General features: G+C 46.4%; 1 protein-coding gene across 4 annotated transcripts in view; it reads right to left on the bottom strand.

Moving 5' to 3' along the window:
* The window catches only part of DIS3L2 (DIS3 like 3'-5' exoribonuclease 2), a 178,437-nt gene that overhangs the window by 34,006 nt on the left and 120,975 nt on the right, over positions 1 to 23,456 (bottom strand). For all 4 annotated transcript variants that reach the window (XM_015637358.2, XM_015637359.2, XM_015637357.3 and 1 more), the window contains exon 15: positions 3,279 to 3,358. In XM_015637358.2, coding sequence (XP_015492844.1) covers positions 3,279 to 3,358 — 80 coding nt within the window. The remainder of the gene's footprint in view (positions 1 to 3,278; positions 3,359 to 23,456) is intronic.

Here is a 23,456-nt window from a genome sequence, read left to right as displayed (position 1 = left end):
TGACTGATCTCCATTAGGGAGAATTTAAGCAACATGGATAAAACATGAGAAAGCACACTGCTTACTTCTCTCAGGTCAAGCCACTTCCTCTTGGGCCAGGAAGGGCTGGCAGGCTGGGAAGGCAGCCCAGAGGATGAAAATGCCTAGGACTGAGCAGGAGGAAGAGGAGAAGTGATGTCCCCTGGTCTCACCCCTGTGACTGCAGGGACAGTGACAGCCCCCTTCCTCCATACAGCTCCAGGATGCCACTGGGACTATCAAGTGCACTAATGGATACCTATCTATTAGAGCAAGGGTTGGAAGAGCAGGGCAAGCAGCTGGTTGCTCAGACATCTTCTGCTCCCCATCCAAAACTTCCAAGATTTCCAAGGTTCTGTTAAGTCCAGTGCACCTGAAGTGTTTGGCACACAGGGTGCAAGGGTGGAGCAGGCGAGTGCTGTGCCAATGAATGCTCCTGCAGACAGGCAGGCAACTGAAAGCTGACAGGAGCAGCAACGTTTCCTTGGAAGGTTTTTATCATTTTAAAGGGAACAAATTCCAATCGATTGCCCTGGTATGAGCCTGCATAGTACTTGCACTTCCAGCCTAAAAGCAATAGAAATATTAATTGCTCTGGTAATTACAGTTTCAGCAATGCTGCAGTCCTTTGTTCTCCACGTGAGAGACCAATATCCGCTGTTCTCCGGTGGCCCCGTCTGGCTGCAGCTTGGAACAGCATTTGCCACTTGGAGGGGAAGGGACATTCCTTTAGTCACCAGGATGACACCAAGCCTTGGCATGCACAGCCTGGCATGTGCAGATCTCTGGGGCATTGAGTGCACTCCCCAGGTCAGAATGGGTTTCTGCCAGCCAGAATCACCTTAGTTTCCTCCTGTTAATGGTGCTGCTCAAGAGCTTCACACACCTGCATGCCTGCTGTAAGTCTTTCCCTGGGGCAGGTCCCAGGTCTGATGCTTTGCTGAGGGCACTGGGCTCTGGGGTGCACATTTCCAGTCCTTCCCATGCATGAACTTGCAGTGTTTCACCAGTATTTCTTCTCTGGGCTATAAATAGTTTCAAAATACAATGTGGACACCAAGGTTATGTTGCTTTAGATTCTGGCTACATCTTTAGGAGGTAGAAGAATTCTTACCCCCTGAGTCCTTATGGGTACTGTAAAAGCCTGACTACACTTGGGAGAACACAAGCCCTGCAACTCCTGGAAAATGACTACAAGGAAAAACTATCATGACAAATGCCATGTTACTGCATGGACATCAGATTAACCCTGTGACAGGTGCAGTGCTTGAGAAGAACAGTGTCTGCTTGGCTGAGCAGGAGCCACGTCTGGTGCTCCCCAACACTATCTGAATTTAAAGTTCTTGTTGCTAACAAAGCTGCAGCACACATGAGCTCCTCCAAAATCATCCAGGGTACAACCAGAACCAGGCACATGTTCAGCTCAAGGGCATTTTACCTGCAAGAATGCGTCAGCCGTAGCACAGACCTTCACGCTTCAGCTCACCAGCCAAGCACTGGAAGTGCTGGGCTGCACACACGGGTTTCAGGGGGATAAGCATGTGTGCAAACCTAACAAGGCTCTCCCTGGTAAATGGGATCCTGCTCTCCCCAGGTTGGTCAAGCAAGCTATGAAATACAATGTACAGGAGCCTGAATGGAGGTGTAATTGCAGTTTGGATCTGTCAGGCACACACGAAGTCTGGATTTACTTGCAATTCCACTCATCCTGCCCACAATGTATTTTTTCAAGCCATGATCCTGGCTGGCATGGCCCAGCGTGGCTCAGCTCCCATGCTTGCCAGAAATGCAAGACACAGACATACACCTCTCAATCAACAGCTGTTAACATGACACAGCTACTTTGTCACACACTGGGCTTCTCACAGCTAACAGCAAAGTTTCCAAGAGGAATTGCTACTGGCCTTAGCACTTAAACAAAATAGCTCTACTCATGTCCCTGGAGTTTCCTCAAACAATGGCAGAAAACACCCACTGGAGCCTGAGGAGGGTCTGTGGCAGAAAAACCACAGCTGCTGATTTATGAGATATACACCACACAATTAGAAACACTGGTCTATAAACATCCTTAACAAAGCCCAGCAGGTCTGGGGGGTTTCTTTTCCTCGCTGTCCATTGTGTGCCACTGCCTTTAAAACCCTCAAAAACAAATGCTCTTCCCTTGTTGATTTTATGCTTTGGCGCTGAGCTGCACGTTGCCCTGTGAGCTTGGTGGTGCTGGAGGTACCAACTCTGCTCATACAAAGCTCTGGGGCTGGAATACTTGGGATGGGACCATGTATCATGTGATAATAACCCACCCTCAGGCAGAAAGGGGTCTGCCACAAATGATCTCCCTTCTTGTTTAAATATTAAGATTTCACAGCTAAGACACTGCTCTGTGCATTTGCAGATGTCCCTCTTCCTCGCTGGGACCGCTCTTGCTGGCGTTTCTGAGCAGATCTAATTACAGACTGTTCTGTTCATTGACAATTTCATATACTCTCATTTTTTAGGTTAACTTGAATAACTGGCAAGAGGCAGAACTACATGGGTGGAGTAACAGGCCATGGATTTATGACATGCTGGTATTCAGGGCAAACACAGAAATATCCTGAACTCTGCTGCTGCTGTCAATTTGATAATGAGAATGTGATTTGAAATAAAAACATTTTGGGTGCCAATTCACTACAGCAGCTAGTAAAAATAGGCAGAATACCTAGAAAAAGAGGACTCTGTGCTCCAAACACATCCAAACCCTGAATATCATATAGTATCTTACAAAAACAGAGCACGTGGCTTCACTGGGGCTAGGGTACCACAAAGGCCACTCAGTGAACCCATGCATGAGCTTTAGCAGAGTGAATGGGCTGCTGTGTGGGTCTAGCTAAGCACAGGTGAGGGCTCTGCTTTCAGGTACTCTGCAGCCTTTGGCTGCTTTCCCCCAGGCCATGCTCCCAGAGTCACTTAAGCACCAGCAGTGCAGAGTGTGAGTTGCAAACACCCCTGGGCAAAGCCTGTCCCAAAAGCAGGCCTTTTACACAAATAAATGCAGCTTTTAAAAGCTAGAGGAAAAAAAAAGGGGGGCTGCAGGGCCTTGTGCATTTTAAATAATCTGGCCTTTACATGAGCAGTTCCCAGTTTCAGGTCAAGCCTGAAGCCTTCTTTAATCTACTTTTAAGTGGTATAAGCAGTTGTGATCCTTTTTTTCAGAAGGCAGGGCAGTCTCCTTTCACTGCACCTTCCCTTGTTTGCTGTGTGTAATCTTCCACAGGACTTACTTGTTGCTGTCCCGGTACTGATAGATATAACAGCCCTGAGGCATCCCACTCTCCTGGTCCAAGGTAAACGAGAGCTTCATCTGCACAGAGGAGAAGGGGTGTGGGACAATGAAAAGAGAGAGAGAAAAAAAAAAAGCAACATTTTAGGGTCTCAGTCATTACAGCAACTTCAAGCAAGGCTTGTGGGAGAAAGCTTAACTCACCAGGGCTGACACGCAAACACCATGGCCTGGAACATACTGTGGGGTTCCAAACCTCAGGGAAAAGTCACATGCATTGCAGAAACCTCTTGCTTTTTCCACCCTTTGTTACTATAAAGTGTTCGTGGTTCCTCTGAAATGCACGGGTCGTAACAGCTCACCCCTCCAAACCCACCCACACACACCACCCTTCACCAAAGCGATTGCGGTTCCCCTCAGACACTAAAGAAACGAGTTTCTCCATCGGCAGCTGGAGTTCCCACGAGTCTTTCTCTGAAAACTTTCCCGGCTCCATCTCGTTCCTCCAGTGCATTAGAAAAGAGGAGAAACCACAGAGGGAAAGGTGACAGATTTTTCCTTCTGTGCAGAGTTATTAAAGAGCTGTTAGAAGGGTTTGCAGTTTGGATCCGCCTCCGGCAGCAGGCTATGATGGGACCTGGAAGCTGCTTTCGTTGCAGCTCCAAGAAGGCATTCAGCAGAGGTTTTTGGATTTCAAATGCTGCTTGTTTTATTAAGGGGGAAAAATTAATCCTCTTTCAACAAGCAACAGAATGGTTCTGTGGGGAGACTTTTTTGCTGAAAATGTCTTCAGTGATTTTATACACTGAACTGCCTAGAAAACAGCACAGACCTGAATTCTGCAACAGCCCTGCACATCCAAGCAGTTCCTCATTACCCTGGGGAAGGCTGCTGGCCCCCAGGTCAGTGTCCCACCAGCTCTCACAGTCATGAGGTACAGCCCCTGGGCTCAGCTAAAGAGCTGCAGACCCTGACCAGGAGCCAGCAGGGAGGGTAAAAGGGGCAGCATCCTTTAGAGGAGGTAGCTGTCAAGTTTTCATGCATATTTTCAGGGTCACAGAGATTACTATCAGCAGGGCTCTGCTGGATTGTGCAGTACTCTTGAAATGGTCTGGGAAGATCATGACAAGGGCTAAAAGTCAAAGGAGGTTTGTTATGATGAGCCCGACCTTTTCAAGCAAGGAAAGGAGGAGAGAGCAGCGTTGAGCCACTGCATTTGATCACAGACTCCTCTCCTCTGGGCTCCAATGCTAACTCAAATTAATGGCTTACTCAGGAATGAACGCAGAATTAAAACATCTTTCTCCTGCAGGCTGTAAAGAAACCTTGTCTGCTGAATCACTAGATGATGCACTGATTCTCCCTTCCCTAAAGAGGAGCAAAGTCATACATTGTGCACTTACTGACCCAAATAAAACTGCATGCCATGAAATCATTGAAAAATTCACCACCTTGAATACTGAGCTAAGAACCAGGTATTCAGATGAGTTCCCTTGACTTCCATGCCCCTACCAGTGTAAGCCATTCTGAAACACAAGCTCGTGCAACACCACAGAACAGGAGTGTCCATGTTTCACATATCACACTTCATACCACTGTCAAGACAGTGACCTCTTAACACTCTCCACAGCTCCCCTTCTTGCAAGCCCTGACCTTGCACCAGCTTAGCAGATCACTCAGATCCACTTTGGAGAGCAGTGTCCATGGCAGGACTAGCAGGGCTGGCTGGGGATGCTTCTTCTGGCCAAGATCCATGAAGCCTGGGTCCAGCCTCTCCAGATGCTATGATGGCACATGGCAGCCACCACATGGGAGCAGGAGGTCAGCAAGAAACAAAGGAACCTCCCCAAGGGAGCCAAGCAATCACCCTGCTGGCCATATGTGCTCTGTAAGCAGAGTCCTTCCACGTGAGCTGCCCTGGTTTGGGGAACTGAAGGAGGAATTGCTTAAAAACATTTTTTCTGGGCCAGGTTTTCCAAAGCTTTCCTGCAAGAATATCAGGAAGCACCTCTGAGGCCAACGGGACAGAAATTATTGCAGACACAGATCCATCAGATCCTTTTCTTTGTGGAAAAGGCACTGCACCACAGAATCAGTGGAGATGAAGCACAAAAGAAAGTACAAAATTTGGCAAAACTGTGGCTTTGGCAACTTTCAACAATAATTTTGATCAGAACAAACTCTGGAGTGCCTGAACCTCTTGTTTGCAGCTCTCAGCTAAGTGGGCTTTGGGGCTGTAGTAACTGAGCATCTCTGGTTATAGCTCACCTGGGCTCTGGGTGCCCAGCACAGCTCAAGAATAGAAAGGAAAACAGCCTTGTTTTGACAGGATGCCAGTGAAAGCCTTGGGGCAATCAGGTATGGGAAGGTGACCTTTCCACTATCTGGGGGAATGAGGTCCCATGGAACCTGCCTACCCCCAAAAGGAATGATCACAGTTCCCAAAGATAACAGGTTTTCATCTTTCTGTTATTTTAATCCTTCTTTGTCTGCTCATGGTATTCCAGACAAATAAAACACACCCTGCTTGGCAGGCTCAGCCATCTCTGCATCACCTACCAGTGCTAGCAAGGCCTAGATAATGGGGACTATACATGGCTTGACCATCTGGGTCAACACTGTCAGGCAAGAAGATGTTGCCATCACCCACAGTGACAAGAGGACCACACTAGGAGAAAGGTCAGGGTCAGGCTGTCACACAGAGAGATGTGCAACTAACTAAAGTCTGTCCCAGCAACCAAAGCTCAAAGCAGCCGTGCTGTCACTGATTCACAACCCACACTCTTCTGTCAATCTGCCCTACTGATGGACTGCCATGGTCAGCCAGAAGGGGGAACAGGGAACCTGTGCTTGTCACCAGGAGTCCTTATGGACCCCAAATGAACAGTCAAGCTCTGACTGTGCAGCCACCAGCAACTGTCCAGCTGCCTTTGCTCCTTTGGTAGCATCTGGCCTCTGCAGCACAAAGCTCTCAGGCAAAACTCATCTCAGGTGGAAAGAGAGCAGGTAAGGCAGCTAGGGAAGGACCAGCTGTGAAGGAGCACACTGGGAATGCAGACTGTAAGCTTCCTACTAAGCTTATCAAGGTTGTCCACACCCACTCAACACCTTCCAGTTGGGTCCTCTCTGGCACTGAAGCCTCCACTGACCAGCCTCTCACTTCTGCACTGCCCTGCTCACTGCAAAGGCATTCATGCTTCCCAGCACCTCAGTGCTTTGGAAGGTCAGCACAGATTTTTTCTCTCATGCTAAAGCTAATCTATGAAGTGCCCGCTGTCACAGACTTCCAAAAACAGAATCCAAGTGTCCTTTCCCAGCTCTCTGCAGCCCTACAGCACTGCTTCTCTCTGGTCCTATCTTCTCCAGCAGATGCCCCTTCCTTCTGCCTTCATTTACTACACACAAAACCTCTGGCTACTTCTGAACCACAGAAGGCTGCAGGGCAAGGCTGGGACAGATGTCAGGAGCTAATCAACCACTTCATCATTCTTCTATCTGACTTCTGCTGCAGCAATGTCACGAGACATCCAGAACCTCCTGCATACACAAAGCCCTACAAAACAAGCAGCCTTTTGCAATCACCCCTCTGGCACAGCTTTAACTCTTAACCAATTTGACAATATTGCTAAAACACCACACTGCTGCTTTGAAGGTCCTTTCTGTGTGTGTCAGTGTTCCTTGTCAGAAGGAGCTCGCTGTAAAGCCAGAGAACTTGCTAATACCACAGCACAGGGAAAGGCATTGATCCCAAAAATGCTCCATTTTATACTTGCAGGGGCAATGGGGGACTGAAGTTTCTTAGAGAGATGCAAGTGCAGGGTGACCCCCATCACAAATGAGGTTCACCAAGGGATCTTCACCATTAAATATATGAAATAATTTAATTTTACAAGACTCTGCTGGGCTTCCCTGGGAGAGGAGGGGGAGAGGAAATTTCCCAGTGCTGAACTGTGGTGTGATTTGGCTTGCACTGCCCCCATCGGTTGTGTAGCCCTGGAGCTGACATGGTAATAAAGATCCCTTTCCACTTCAGTGGCTCTGCACATAAAGAAGCGTTCAGCATGGTGTGTGCATGAACTCAATGGGAACGGGAGCTGGAACGCAGCCATGCTGAGAACAGAGTGCTGCCTACCAGGAGAGCCCCATCAATAATTGAGACGTCAGAGACACAGGGAAGTGTGTGAATAAGAGCTGTCAAAAGAAGTCATTTGGATCTCTTTGGATACAGTGATGGATAGGCTCACTCATCACCAGACACAACTGCAATCCACTGAAAGAGGAGAGGAGCAGAGCACTGAAATTCCAAGGGGTTGGGGCAGGTTGTTTGATGGGCAGGATGCTGTTGACTCCATGGATGGGAGTATCTCATTTAAGGCACCAAGCAGGTGTGAGCACACTATCCTGTGACTGGTAAATGGAGCAAGAGAATGTACTCACAGCACACAGAAGCCCTCACAGATCCTTGGTGAGCTTTGGTGGCATGCAATGCAAGCTCAAGGTGAAGATAAAGCCACCTCCTTGAGGAATGCCACCTCAAGGAAAGTCGTCTCCTGGGCCCACAGTACTGAGGGCTGTGTGAACATAACACTTGTTTGTACAATTACTCCACTATTTGGATTAGTAGCATACTCCCACTCTCTATTCCTACATCCTTAAATCCAGCAGAGGATGCAGCTGGCTGACAGCAGGATGCTCCTTATTCCCCCATCTGCCAGACACCGACACGCTCCATCTGCACCCAAAGCTCCCACCCCACCCTCAGCAGAGGTGAGCAGACACTAAACCAGTGCACAGATATGAGACACCAGTGAAGCAGAAGCTGCCCCTCAGTGCACTGGCAGCTCTGTGTCCCATGCCCTGCTCAGGCAGACAGGCCTTGGTGGGTGTGCCGGGGAAGCTCCCTACGTCTTGGGGCTTCTTCCACCAGGGCTAAAAAGAGATTTTCAGAAAGAGTGAACAGTACTTCACATTGTTATGGATCTCCAGACTTGCCTGGGTTTCAGTTTAGCCAGTAACCATCCTCATTTTAAAGAATGTTTTAGACCTACAGCAGTTAAGGGCTCGGTCATGTGATAAAGCCTGGTAGCTCCAAAAAGGAAAGAGCATGAGTGGCACTCTTCTGGCTGCTGAAACGCTGCCAGTCCCTATATTGACCTGACTGGGCAAATTCTGCATGTCCCTTGAGTAAATGGCTTGGCTTGGATCCTCTGTTCCCAGCCTTGGCTTTGAGCATCAAACCTTTGACATGAGATGAAAAGTTTTCTCTACACATGCCCTGTGTCAGAGAGGTATTATCGGTTCAGCCGAGGAACCAGGTCACAGATTTGAGCTGTCCCAGTTGTAGGGCGATGTAAGGGCAGCCTCGGTTGGAGCCGGTCAAGGTAATTCCACTGATGTGGGGGGTATTCAAGCAGAAAGAGTTCACCCAGGGCAAGGAGGCAAGGCAGAATGCGAGCTTCCGAGACAAAAACCAGGGAACTGGATCTAAAGATCACACTGAAAACAGTCTCCTGAAAGACAGGGCTTCTTTTTACTCTGGGCACTTAATCAGTTTTAACCCCATTTGCATGGAAGTCCAGAAAGACTGGTATCTGCTCCAGTGGACAAAGTGGAATAAAGGCTCCCCTCTCCAGCAAGCTCTAGAAAGCTTTTTAAGAATAAACTTAGTCATCAAGCAGGTTTTTATGCCCCGCCCAAACTTCAGTTTTGACCCGAAAAAGAAATAGTCCTGAAGTCCTGACACTCACTTTTAAAACCACAAAAAACGAGCCATGCTCCAGTAACGTAATCACAGAGTTTTCTGGCACCTCATCCCTTAAAAATACATCCATCTGCTTCCACGCAGGCCATCAAACTCAATCTTGTTCACAATGGATTTCCCAATTCCTGCGTGCTGGAAGCTCTGCAGCGGTGCTGGCTGTGCCGGCTGGATGAGCCCTTACAGCAGCACAGGCTGCAAACCTCACAGCTGTGTTTTCACTTAAAGGAGCTGCTCTGGAGACCAAAGCACTTCTTCCATGAGCTTTTCTATTTGTGCTGCAGCTCAAAATTGCTGGAGAAAGACCCTGAGCAGTGGATGAAGAACATGTGGTAAGGACAGGATGGGGGTAATAAAGGACAAACCAAAAGTCCTACAGTGGAAAAAAGAGAAAAGACAAGGAAACTTGCTACCAGCTCAACAAGTTACCTCTCACACTGGGTTTTGGCTTTGTAGACAGCAAATGTTTGGCCAATCTCAGCACCTGATTATGGGACTGCTGTTGCTGCTGGTTGGAAGTCATGAATTGGTCTGAAAGTGGTACATCACACCTACTGCCTCCTCTGTGAGGCTCCTTCTCCCCATCCCTAAGAGTGCAATTACCAGGGGAAGGTTTAAATTCTCTAGGAGGTTCCTGAAGCTGTCCCTGCTGCTCCATGCCCTCAGTACATTAACCAGCAAACTGCCTCCTGTAACAGGCTACAAGATCCATGCATGTGGCTAAGGACAATGTCAAATCAAACCCCAATCCAGCCTAGGACTAGGTGCTGAAACACATTTGGGGTATCACTCTGGTCTGAATCCCTCTGCTTAATTTTAAAATCTTATCATTTGCTTAACTGCTGCCTGCATTATACAGCTGCATAAAACATGGGAAAAGCCAGTGAATTCCTGACATGGCAGATGGAAGAGAAAAGATAGCTCTTTCCTCTTAAATTAATCTGGAAACCCAAAGGTTCCCAGCCTGGGAAAGCCACAATAAGCTATTACTGAATTAGCACACAGGCTGCAACAGCTCCTGCTCTCCAAACATCAGCCCTGGGATGCAGTGAGAGGGTCTCCCTGTTACAGAAGTGTAGTCACCAGCACATATTCCCTGGAACATAAGAGGGCTGTCCTATTGATGGTTAGTGGCCCCAAAACCTCTGCTGTGGGTATTCAGCCAGCACAACAAAGCCAGGAAGAACTGTGGCTGGAACCTTTGCACAGACAGGCAGATGCTGTCACCAAAATGACAAGCTGGCATCACACCCTTGGCTTTTATGTGACAGCTGCAAGTCAAAGTTGAAGAGTCTTTCTAGAAAGATAGGGCACAAGACAACTTTCATCACTTGGCAAAAATATAAACTGCAAATGAGTTTATTTTTAATCATTCACGCTTGCATCAGTTTTCAGACGCAATCCACAAAGAAATGGATCCAGATTTATTTAGAAAGAAGAGCTGAATTCTTCTGTTCATTTTATAAACTGGATGAGCTCATTCTCTGCATGCAGGATTAGGAAACCACAAAACTAAAATACAGATTACACATTTGTGAGGAGTTTAAATTGGTGGATTAACAATATCTTCTTCAGAAGCTAACAAATTGTGACACTGCACTGCATGCCCTAGACCACTAGGGAACTGTCAATGAAGTTAAAAGTATTTTCTACACATACACCAACTTGGAAATAGAAGCAAAACATCCCTAGGAAATGCCATATTAAAAAAAATGTGACACTAACAAGACACATGCCAAGTTTCACTGCTTGGCTGTTTCATTTTCTGTTACTCAGAGCTTGTCTCCCAGCCTCTCCTTAAAGCATTTCCAGCTCTGTTGCGTCTCCCAGTCCCATCCACGTTTTAAAATACAGTTTCATTGATTTCACTTTGTGCAGTAACAAAACCCTCACAAGCTGGGCTTTGCCAGCCTCAATTGAGACAAGAGATTTTGGGCTGCAGAAAATTCTTGCATTCTGAAAGCTGATGATGTCTACAGGCTTAGCAGGAAACAGTTACTGGGAGCAATTTCATCCTGCCCAGCCCAAATGGTCTCTTCTTTACTTGAGAGATATGAAAATTCACTTGGGAAAGCAGGAATTTGGGAGAAGAGGATGATCAAGACCCTAGTAAGACGGTAGATTGCAATCAAGAATTTTAAACAACCCCAGAGACTCCTGGGGAGGTAAGACTGCCCCTTCTCAAACAATTAAGAGTTGATAGCAAGTGAAGTTTCTCTGTCCATGAAGAAGTTGATGGCTGGAGGGCAGCACTCAGATCTTATGTACTTATCAGAGGGTTAAAATTGCCTAGGAGAGATCAGAGGCCAACAGCCAGAGGCCAGGAAACAGCACAGGGCGCTGTAGCTGGCGTGAACATGAAGAGGCAATTCCTGGATCTGCTGCATGAGAAGAGAGGTGAGAAATGGAGCTGCTGACACTACAGTTCCAAAGCCCACAGGCACCTGCAGTTGGTGCAAAGCCTAGAGAAGGAGAGAATGACACCAGCAGCACCCATTGATACCCAGGACTGACCCAGATCCTGGGCCTCAGAATCTCTGGTTCATCCACCAGGGGCTGGCAGAGCAACAAATACATCCACTGCTCTGAAAATCCTGGAGCAATCAGACCAAACAAATGAGTTAAAGAAACCACATGAAAAAAATGAAACATTTCTCACCATTAATAAGGAGAGGAACTTTGGGGGTTCAGCTGACATAAAATTTCCCCTAAGCTGACCAGTGCCAGCAGCCAGAGAAAGGGCATTTCTGTGCAGCCATGGCACCTGTGGCTCATTGGTCAGTCACAGCCAGGACCTGAGGGGTCTGTGGGACCAACACCAGCTTTGTCATAGATTGGGTGGTGTGGAAGTCCACATGTATGCCATCTTGATCTGACAGAGAAAAACAAAGCCTGATCAGAAAGAGATCTCTAAGGCATTTTCTGGCCCAAAATGGTATTTGAGAGCTTGAAAGAAAAGCAAGAGATGTGTTCCACGTTTGCTTTAGATGAAAAGTAACACAACCAAGTAGAAACACTCTCTAAACTCACTGCTTGGTATGCTGTTATTAGATAACAGGTTATTATCCCAAACTGTTATTATTTCAGACTCCTGACAGCTGTGCCTGAAAACAGGTCTTAACTTACTGACCCCAGGTTTAAGCAGCCTGAAGTTTAACTTCATGCTTGGCCCTGCTGATTTGCGAGAGCCCGTGGCCAGTAGAGAACTGCGTTGCAGAAGTCAGCAGCTCCCAAAGAGAGGTCAGATCCAGCCCCTGATGGATAGACAGCTCTGCTAAGGCACAGAGCACCACAAGGGAAACACAGTGGTGCTCCACAGGCAGTTTCTTTAATGGAAAACAGATCAAGAATACCAGCAACAATGGATGAAAAGTGAGGGGAAAAACAGCTCTTCCCAAAGCACTGTATGGTCTCTGAGAGCTGCCCCAGCCTCACACCAGCAAGAGAGCAGACTGCAGTGGTTACCTGGAGGAGGATGTGACACTGTGCTGTCTTCAAATGGCTCAAGTCACAGGGAAAGGCAAGGTAAGAGCTGTGGGTGCAGATGTGTCTGGGTATGTGGCAGGAGGAAGAAAGGTTTGGTGTCTTTTACTGAACATGACTACAACACAGCTTTCCCCCCAACCCAATAGCCCTGGAGGATGCTACTACATGTTTTACAAATCAGTCTGTTTTGTGTCCTTCTTATGATATTTTGTGCCTTCCCATAATGTGCCCAGTCTTTGTCATTGCTATTGGGAGGATGCAAGGAGGGCAGATCAAACACAGCAAATCCTATTTTCTTAAGTTTGTTAATGCAAACTGCTTCCCCTGCTAAGCCACTAATGGAGCTGTGAGAATCCAGGAGCACAGATTAATTCAGCACCCAGGTACTGCCTCATGCCTGGAGGGATTTCCATAGAGTCTCACTGGAAGACAGATGAAAGCTTGTAATACCCTCCATACAAGAGATAAACCCATTAAAACATGAACAGCCCCTGTGCTGACACAGTAAAAGCTCTACCAGGTAACAAGAGCAATCACAACAGTATTTCTAAGTTTAGTTATATCTGAAACCCATTAAACTGGGACTATGAAGAGCAGAATACCCTGATTACACCATGCTGATCTGTTTGACAGACACACTGTTCTCCCCCATCCCTTGGGGTGATGCTGTAAAATACCTGCTAGTCCTGAAGTCCAGATCTAGTGCTGCTGACTCAAGCTTTGCTCAGTCTCTGGGGACAACCTGGACTTTCCTGCAGTATGTTACAACCTGCCAGGGCTGCAGGCAGCTGTGCCATGTCCTTGGTCAAACCTTTTCCTGCTGACACTTACAGCATGGGGATGGGAGGACATCTGCCATACACACTCAGAGCACTCAGGTGCAGAGCATCTTCTCCTGAGGCTGCCACAGAACACGACTCCACATCCTGCCATGGCAGTGCTGGCACCCTCCTCCCTGGGCACAGGTCGGCTGTGTGCCATCAGCTCCTTTCCCTGACTTCATTAAAATCCCATGGCATGTCTAAGCACAGTTGCTCAGTGCATGAGTAGGAGATCCAAAGCTTTCCCAAGACATCTCTTTCCATTCCCATGGACAGCAAGAGCTGCTGCTGTTAGCACAACTGCCAGGCTCCCCTGGGAAGAGACTGGTTGTGGTGCGGCTAAATTCTTCTGGCAGAAACCTGCTCCTGCCCACATTTTCCTAGAGGCTCCAGGCTCCTCTGTCACAGGAAAAGAAGGAAGCAGGAATGGACAGTGGCCAGGAGACTTGTCCTAGCAAGCCCAAAACCCCTGGCAGCAGGACAGGCACCGTGCCCTCCAGCTAAACCATGGCCAGCTGTCCTCTGGCTCCAACACGGCTGCGCTTCAGTGGAGAAGCAATTTCTGTATGTAGGCACTTCAGAAAGGGCTCTGGTAAGGTTCACACTGAGAAGGTGTAAATTCTATAGCATTTTGTAGGGCCAAATTGATGTCAGAGCCTGTGATGCTGCTGTGGATCCCTGTTGGCGCGTGGGGGAATCTTCTTCCAGTGTTAAAGCACAGCAGGATGCTACAACCCTCTGTTCCACGCTGTGACTAAACATATGTAAGGGGCTCAACATGGTTTATGTTCAGTAGCTGTGGTTTCCAAGCAGTATTGCATTTCTTTAAAATGAAGATACATAATATTTTAAAACTATTTTTAAAACCAGCCACAAATGTGCAACCTTTTATGTCATCCCGCCTTCCTTCCATCAGACCTAAAACAGAGCACACAGTCAGAGAAGGTCAGCAAGCTCATGTGTGAGAACTTGGCTGCAGGGATCTCATGTGTGCTTGTGTACACCCACACACAGAGGGAAACTCAAAGCTGTAATTCAAATACAATCTATGTTTAAGGTTTCAAAGACACCCAAGACGTGTTTCACTGTTTAGAAGTGTGGGTACCAGCATGCTGTAGCAGAGCAGGACAATCTAAGAGCTGAACCACAGCATGAGGTTGTTTATTTATCAATCTGCCTCAGCAAGTGTAAGATTTTCTGCCCCTGGGAGTTCAGCATACAAGCAAGCTGATTGTGTATCCCCCTAAAATCTCATCATAGCCTTCCCTTGCCAGGACTGCTCCCATCCACACCTCAATCAAGTCACAACACAACCGAATCTCAAATTCCCATTTTTAACATACCCCTTCAAAAGGCAGCATCAGCTGGAGCAAGCAAATCTTAACAAAATTTTTGGAAATTATAAGACATTCTGCAAAGGCCTGCTCCCTAGAAATGCCTGTCTGCTGTGGAGCACAGCAGCTCTTGCAGAGCTCTCTGAGTTTTGCAGCAGTCTTGCATAAATCAGGCTTTGCAGTTTCCCAGCTTGATGGACTTGGGTCTTTGTTGGGTTAATTTTGTCCAGTCAGCCCTGGAACAGGAGCTGTCCATACCAAAGCAGTAAGTTTTAAAGGCAGAAACCAACACCATATTTTACAGAGACAGTCGAGTTCTTAAAATTAGTTATTTATTCCAACAATATTAAAAGGAGACACACCGCTTTCTCAGTCCTTTTTCCATTCGTAGTACTTTCATTTTTTTTAAACCCATGAGCCTAATCCCTAATTTCTCTATGGAAAAGCTGGAAGGAAAAGATCACAGGGAAGAAGGATCAGCCTGCTAGAGCATCCACTGTGCCTGCTCTCCCTTCGGAGAGGCTTATGGTTGAGATTATATTTTTAAATACTTTCTGAAAATAAATAAATAAATAAAAATATCTCCAGGCATCGGTATTAGCCTGTGAAGGAGACACAGACAATGCATGGGAGGCTAGAAAGGAGCCAGTAAATTTTAAGGGTGTAGAACAGGAGAGGGGATTAAGCCTGGTGATTAAATTAGGCGACGCATGAATACATTCCAATGCACAACATCACTCAAGCACTGGACAAAACATATGGCAACAATGGAGAGCGCTGCCCACGAGGTCACCTTTAATATGATTAGCCATGGAGGCCTGAAAGGAGATCTCCCAAGTACCAGCATGGTAACCCCGCTTTGTGCAGCCTGGAGGAGCTCCCTGTGAAAGCCTTTGAGGCTCCCTGAACCCGCACAAACGGCTGCTGTGTGCTCAGGGATGTGCCCAAGTCCACTGAAAGCAGGACATAGACAAAAAAAAGAGCCCTGAGGCCAGGCGAGCGTGCTGAGAGTGGTTTTTGTTCCCCACTCACAGGGCAGCAGTGGGAGCTGTCCCCAGGGTGTCCTGCCTGACAGCTGGGTCACCACACGGGCTCTCCTGTTCCGCTTGGACTTTTCAACTCTGCCGTCCCGCATTCACCGGCACGGCTCCTCTCTTTGAAGGGGGAGAAAGCGCCTCATCCATCACTGACACGAAGGCAGTTAATTCACTTCTTTACAACTGGAAAGGCTTTTGCTGTGAGCAGGAGGGAGTGCAGGAAGAGTAATGAAATCCAAAAGGGAGCCAAATGATGCTTTCTTCTGCTAGACGCCAGCGCTGGCAGTGCTTGCTGCTGGCACCGTCCTTGGTGGGTGAAAGGAGACTCTTTTGTGGTATGCCATTAGCTACTTCCAAGGCCCCAGTTCATGTTTACCACAGCCACTGTGTTACTTCACTTGGTATTTTTTTCCAGTCGTGTTGATCATACTGCAGGACTGACCGAGTCCGTTTGGAAACCTTGCTCACAGAAAGCAGGAACAAATTGCTTTTTTAAAAGACTATTTTTTTTTTTCCTTCTGTAAACCAAACCTCACGCTGCTTTCCATAAACCCAACCTAAACCTGAAATCCTCACTTAAAACTGAAGAGCAATGGTCCCTGCTAGGCTTTGCCTCAGCCATGCCTCTCACCCATGGGATGCCACAAGCCACAGGAGTATCCAGCTGCGCTGCCCAGACTGCACATGAGGGCATCTCACACCCTGGCACTGCCCTGCAGCCCCAGCAAGTAAAACCCCACCACAACTGCAGCCAGCAGGTTGTCACAGGATCACAGAATATTCCGAGTGGGAAAGGACCCACAAGGACCACCAAGTCCAACTCTTAAATGGATGGCCCAGAGGGGAATTGAACCCACATTATTACCATGCTCTGATCAACTGTTCTGTCAACTGTAATGGGAAGAAACACTCAGTGACATCAAAGATAATCTCATGTGAGTCACTCTGCATGACAACCTTGCTGTAATCAGGTGAGCCCTTCAGACTGCTGAACTCTACCCCAGAGGACCTTGGCACACTCAGCTGACTTCCCTGCAAGGTCTCTGCAGGCTTTTAGCATTTCAGATTCCAGTGACTAACTGGGGACACGTGAGGGACAGGCCCAACGGCAGCTTCTTGTATCTGTATGGCTGGAGGGTGAAAGTCATGGAGACAACCCCAGGAGCAACTTGCTCTGGCTACACAGGTCCCAGCAGCTACAAAGGCTCAGTGACAGAGCAGCAACAAACACGGCTCAGAACTGCTACCAGCTGAGCTCCTGCTGCTGCCAGGAAAAGGAAAGGATCATCTCCTAAAGCCCTTTCCAGTTCTACATTTCCAGCATGCCATAATTGCAGAGCCTTGACACAACACATGCCAGGAACTGCACTGTCACAGCTGACATTCAATAAGTTGGGAGATTCCTACCCTCTCATACCATAGAGTCAACTTTTGATCCTTCTAAAAGATCTCATAGACTCACATGGAATCTGCCAAGACTGAAGATCAAGCAAGCTTCTAATGAGACAAGGCAGACTGTGCTGCTGCACGCTACTTCTAAAAACATTTGGGGCAACAGGTACATAAATGGTTTGGGTTTTTTTTATTTCAAACAAACAAAAAACCCTTCTCCAAATCCTTCCCTCTTTCAAAATGAAAATTAATTCAAGGTCTTTTCAGTAAATCTTCCTCCTCTCAACTGTGTTTTGCACCCAACAAAGGGTACGACAAAGGCTACTTGTGGCAAAACCACTGATGTTCAGTGCTGGGTGTAAAGTAATTTACAGACAATTTTCCTGAAGGGATGATGCCCCCGTGATGTTACTTTGTCCAACTGCTTGGGGCTGGGGCAAATCCTCTGTCCTCTGCAGAGTTCAGCTGCAGGTGGCAGCTGTGAACTCTGAAGAAGGTCGTCCAGTTCACTCCTGTGGCATATCCACTTCTCCCTACGAAGTGGGCACACAAGGACAGGTTTGACACACCTCTGTCTGCTGGATTTCCTCATCCCAAGAAGAATGTACAGCATTTGTTTTGGTCCTGGCTTGTGGAGACCAGCTGGCTTCTGTGCTGGGCCTGGCCTGTGGAAACTCTGTTCAGATACCATATTTCTCCCTGGCATCTCCTGGTCCTCATCTTACTCGATTCTTTATCTCAGAACTCCTGGGACTCTGAGCAATAGCATTCTTCCAACGTGGAGAACCTCAGAGTACTCTCTTGCACATTTTTAAGGAAAGACACACCTGTTTACTATCTCAGCTTGCTGCAACAGCACCATGTTCATGGTCTTTAAACTGATTTCAAGAAACCTCTATAAATGCTTGAGATTCTGAAAAGAGATGACCACACTGCCAAAGGATTTCAAGGTTAGCCCACTGGGTAAAGGATATTTGTCAGCAGCTCCCCCTGGAATAATGTTATTGATCCATCAATATACCTAACTTTTACTCATATCTGAACATGAGAAACCAGTAACTCCCCAGCTTATTTAACCACCTATATGTTGCCCATTGTCTTATTAAAAACAAAACAAAACAACAACTAAACAGCAAGGAAATGTGTCACAAGCAAATGTGAAAGGAATTCACTTTCAGTAATGTTTGAAAATAATAAAAACCAGAGAGCTGAAGTGAGAATTCAAAACCTCAAAGTAATTTCAACCATACATACACGAGTAGGGAAAAGTTTATACATGATGCAACAGAAAAAATGACTCACTTTCTGAAATGCCAAGGCCTGTTTTAGTTCATTTTGTCTTCTATACCTGCTAAACACATCAATGACCGAGAAATCATTTAATAAATTGCATTTTTTCAAATCCCATTTTAGCTATTTAAGCATTTTATTTCCCAGTACTGTGGGTCAGGTTGTACTCTAACATGCTAATCAGAAATAAAGTGCAAGCTGGATCAAGGGGTTTGTTACTCAGAAAAGCAAGGATAGTCTTGAGATTAAAACAGAGACCTTGAAATTGAGGTGAAACCACAATCCTAAAGTTAATGCAAAACCTCCTGCTGACTCACGGGACTGAATTTTTCAGCATGGCCATGAGACACCCAATAAGTGACAGCTCTGTAGCCCCCCAGTTCTGCAGGATCAGACAGATCAAACCCATCACAGGGCAGTTTTACTTCAGCTGTCAAGGATGGCACAAATTAAATTTTGTTGTATTCAGGCTAGGCTGGGTTTTTAAAAAAAAAAAACAAAAACAAACAAAAACCAAGCAAGAGTGATTGCTTGGTTAGTTTGTATTTCTGTGGCAGAAGCAAATTTTTCAAGCCCAGTTAAAGGAATTACCTACAAAAACCTCTCCACAGTGATTCTGCATGGCTGGTTTCTCCCAGATGTCTCAAGTCCCTCATGCCACTCAAGTCCAGCAAACTCTTGAGACTAATTTCTCGCCGTCTCTTGTTTAGTTTTCAAGTGACCACCAATTTAATGGCATCCCATCCCAGATGGGCAATGGACTTAGTTGGTAATCAGCACAAATGCAAGACATTAGCTATCAGATGAAATCCAAAATAGAAATATGCTTCCTTCAGAGGGCAAAGTTTAATAGTGCTGGCAGGTTTAAGGTGTTGACAATGAAATTACTTGTGAATACACATCTCTGGGGAGAGATGGGTGTTTGTGCCTCAAGATGGAAGCAGGAAATGACAGGGAATGTGTCTCCCACAAGTGAATGCAGAGCTGCCCAAAGAAGGAGCACACTCAGGGAGGAGGTCTTCCTCAAATCCCAACTAAGGAAACAAGTGCAACGTGGACCAACAACCTTATCTGAGATGCTTCATGCTCCCATTTTACGCAATTCCATATTCAGGGGAAATCCATAATCTGAATTATGTTTGTTTGCTTAAACAACTTCCCTGTTACCACATGAAGATGCACAAAAGGGCAAGATAAATGATCCAGACTACTCAAGACAGATTCAAAGCCACGTGCTTTCAAAACAAACCCAAGAGGTTACTCAACAAAATGTACTCCAAATGAATCACTGCAAACTTTAATAGGACATATCATTTCAGAAGATGTGAGCTTGGACTTAGAACACTTAAAGATAAACCCAAAAGTGGACTTCAGCAGGCACTGCTTTCCTCAGATGGGGCATGATCAGCTCTGTCCTCAGCTCAGCTTGAGGATCTTGGCTAGGCTTCTGTAGTCTCATTTCAGTGGGCTATGAAAACCACAGGTGCTTTCTGAGCTTCTTTGTACTTCAGCATCTGTATGCTATGAATGACAAAAGATAAAATATCCCAGGACTCAGGAGTGATCATACCCAGAAACACCTGATAAAATGACTTGTGGCCATGAATTTTTCCCTTCTCACTTTGGAATTGTAATAAGAAATCACAGAACTGTAATGCCAGAATCTTTCATCTCCTTCCAAACGTCGTCTTTTGTCATTATACAATTATCCTTTCTTCTATATACTATTGGGTGAAACTGAAAGGGCTCTGACAAAGAGCTGCTACATCTTCACCCATGGCAGACTGATACACTTGCAGTTATATCAGTCAACACCCAGTGACTCCATCTAAAGAGGATGATGGATTAGCCATGCAGTCAACTATAATTAATACCTGAAAAAAAAAAGCCCTTGTCAAGTCTTTGTTCAAATACGTGATAAACAGAATCTGGAACAACAAGAGACTTTCTGATGACGTCTGTTCATCACCAGGGAAGAAAAACACCATCAAGTGGAGGGCAAGGCTCTGAGAGCAAGGATTGTTTCCTCAGCAGAATATGTAAAATAAGAATTTCCTCCCAGCATTCACCCCATATATACCTCTACACAAACATGTGTTTTCCTAGGTTTTATTTGTCTTGCTATCAGAGACACTGAAGAACCAGTTTGTTTCTGCTTCATTAAGAACCAGTTTTTCCATCCTGAACCTTTTTCAATATAGCCAGCAGAAGCCACTACTCTCCCTGTCAACCTCAAAAATACCAGTGAGCAGCTTGCTCGGCCGGATCAAGCACTGAATCATCTGTTCACCTGAGCTATCAGCATCACCTTTGGGACACATTCCATCACACTAAGCCAACACAGATGCCCTCTATTTCCCCTAGACATGATATTTGGCACTGTCTGAGGTCCCTAAGAGCAGATGACACCAGGCTGTCTATCACAAGTCAAGGGCAAGACCCATCTGCAAGAGCTAATCCACAGAACCAAGAGATGTGTACTTCATGTGTGAATTTGGAGTGCTTGCAAACACCTTCACCCTTGCTTGCAGGTCAGCATGTGATGACTGCCAGCTCACCCCCCTTCTACAATGGCTGATCACCAACTGAAGTCAATCAACAGAAAAAGTCGAGCAATTTGGAAGGTCTAATGATGCCCACTGCAACTCTGTCCCAGGCAAGCAGGAGGGACTTCCATGGGATAGCAGCCCACTGGCTCGGTCCTGGCACACATAGGCAAAACCCAAGAACATAAAAGAATGGGGAGAGAGGTTACTTGTGAAACACACCAATTGCTCTTGCACTGGCTGGCCACAGTTCAGCCCTCCTTGTTTCTCTGCTCTGAATTGTGAGACATATCTGTTAGGGAACCAGGAAAAAAAACCCTGTCCTTAACTGGGCCAGTAATACACAGCAGAAACAAAGAAGCACCAGTTCTTATTCAACAGCTGTAATAAATATGAGATGAAGAGAATGGCCCAAGGCACTGGATTTGGCAGGGGAATCAGATAAAGTCCTGTCAGCTCTGCCACCAACACACCATGTGAGCTCGGGCAACTGCCTCACCTCTTCATACCATTCCCATTGTCTGGAAGGATGGAGCCAGCCTCTCCTCTGATACTCTCCTCTGAGGCTAGCAGGTGAAAGAACAACACTTCTGCTGTGTTACACAGCATCTCAAAATTAAAGCAAAAGACCTGTTTTTTATAGAGAACTTTCTCAGCTTGCATGTGCAATAGATTTAATAAAACTCAAGGGTTATGCTGTGTTTGTTTAGTAGCAAACCACTTGTACATCACCAGAGGTCTTAAGCATCTGAGCTAGTGGCTGGAATACTTTCTCTGGGAAGAATAAAGTCGTAACCCACTCTTGCATTACTGATGGTAAATTAATGCCAGAGCACCACTGTGTGGGGAGCTCCTTCCTGCCTATGTTTGCCCAGACATCTGGCTGCAGTGGCTCCCAGTACAACGCTCCACAGCCGAGCCCTGTGCTCCAGTGTCCGACTCTCCCCTCCTGCCAAAGCCAGCTCTACCACTTCACCACCTGCTCCTGCTGGGACACAGCTGCTCAGCTCTAAAAGAACGATTGGGGAACGGCAGGACATGTGCAAGGACATCAATCCTACTCACACCCCTGGGAAGACTTCATTAAAATCCCAGGGCAAATGACTAGATGCAGAGAGCTTTCCACTCAAAATCCTAATTTAGTCAAATTATTTTAAAACCTCCTGGCAATGCAAACACCTCCATGCAAGCGGAGTGACGCTCAGCCAACACACATCCCCTCTATAATATGATCCCATAACACCTCCATCCCATGTGGATCCTCGGTGTGTGTGCACATTTCCCAACCTAAGCCATAGCTGCTCCTGACCACAGTGGTGACATCTCCTATTTTCCTTTCAAGCACCATGTTCCTCTGTAGTATTGCAGGGAAGACATGCTGAAAATCCGCCCTGCTTTTCTGGCATACCTTTTCTCATGCATTTTAGGTACTCCTGCAGGGAAGAGCAGCATTCCCCAGGAGGAAGCTGCAGCCTCAGGTGCTCGTTCTGGTGCATTAACTGGGGCTATGCAAAAGACACAAAATCCCCAAAAGAAATTAATCTCCAAGTACATCCAACATTCCCCCAGCTGCCTTATGTATCACACAGTATAAGCAACTGTCCATAATGATCATATAGCACCTGCTGTCCCCAATCTGGGTTTCAGTGATGTCTCTTTAACCAGACATCAAAGAGAAGGAGCAGACAATGGTGGAATTGTGATAGGAAGTGAATAATGAAAGCTCCCTGTCAGTCTGAGTTTCCATTTATCTCACAGCCCCGTACATACTGCCCACCCTGCCTTTGCTGTCATGTTCATGCACTGTTGCTGTAACAGCCTCTTTAGGGATGTTTCATAGCAGTTTTCAGGCTTTTATAGATGGGCCTTTTGGATTTTCTCTTACACCAAAGCCAAGTGCCCAGCCAGGTACATACTCTTCAAATCTGAGATGAATTTGGTACCAATGTCACATGCCATACAATGAGCACCACAGCTTTCTTTCTGAGACCGACCAAGAGATGCAACACCTGCTCCAGTCAGGGGCTGGAGCAAAGCCATTTACTCCTCCCTTGAATAGTCCACACACTCGGTGTGCAGGGGTAGCACATACAGAAGCCTTGGACAGAAAACCTAAGGATCACTCCAGGGAATAGTCAAGCCAGGATGAACCTTTCTGCCCCAGCAGCATTTTAAGACATGAATTCAGAACATGCTATTAAAGGAAACACCTCAGACTGAAGTCTGTGCAACATTATAGCCCATTTCTGTTCCATCTAAACACTTCTTCCAATGCTAAGTCTTCTATTCATATACTAATTAACTGTATTTTGCACACAATGACTGTTTAACCAGGGTAGAAATATTTATTACTTTCACAAAGCAAGAATAAAAGACCTGAATGCTTACTATACAGATATGAGGCAGGAAATATGACAAAACAATTTCCCATAATTATTTCCAGCAGTTGCATATTGGAAAATTTTAATAATGAGAGTAATTAATTTGTGGTTCTTGAGATTTACAATTAAACAGC

Source organism: Parus major, chromosome 9 (assembly GCF_001522545.3).
Source record: "Parus major isolate Abel chromosome 9, Parus_major1.1, whole genome shotgun sequence".
In the NCBI taxonomy this organism is placed as follows: Eukaryota; Metazoa; Chordata; class Aves; order Passeriformes; family Paridae; genus Parus; species Parus major.
The sequence above is the reverse complement of the archived record's forward strand: the minus strand, read 5'-3'. Positions and strand labels throughout refer to the sequence as shown.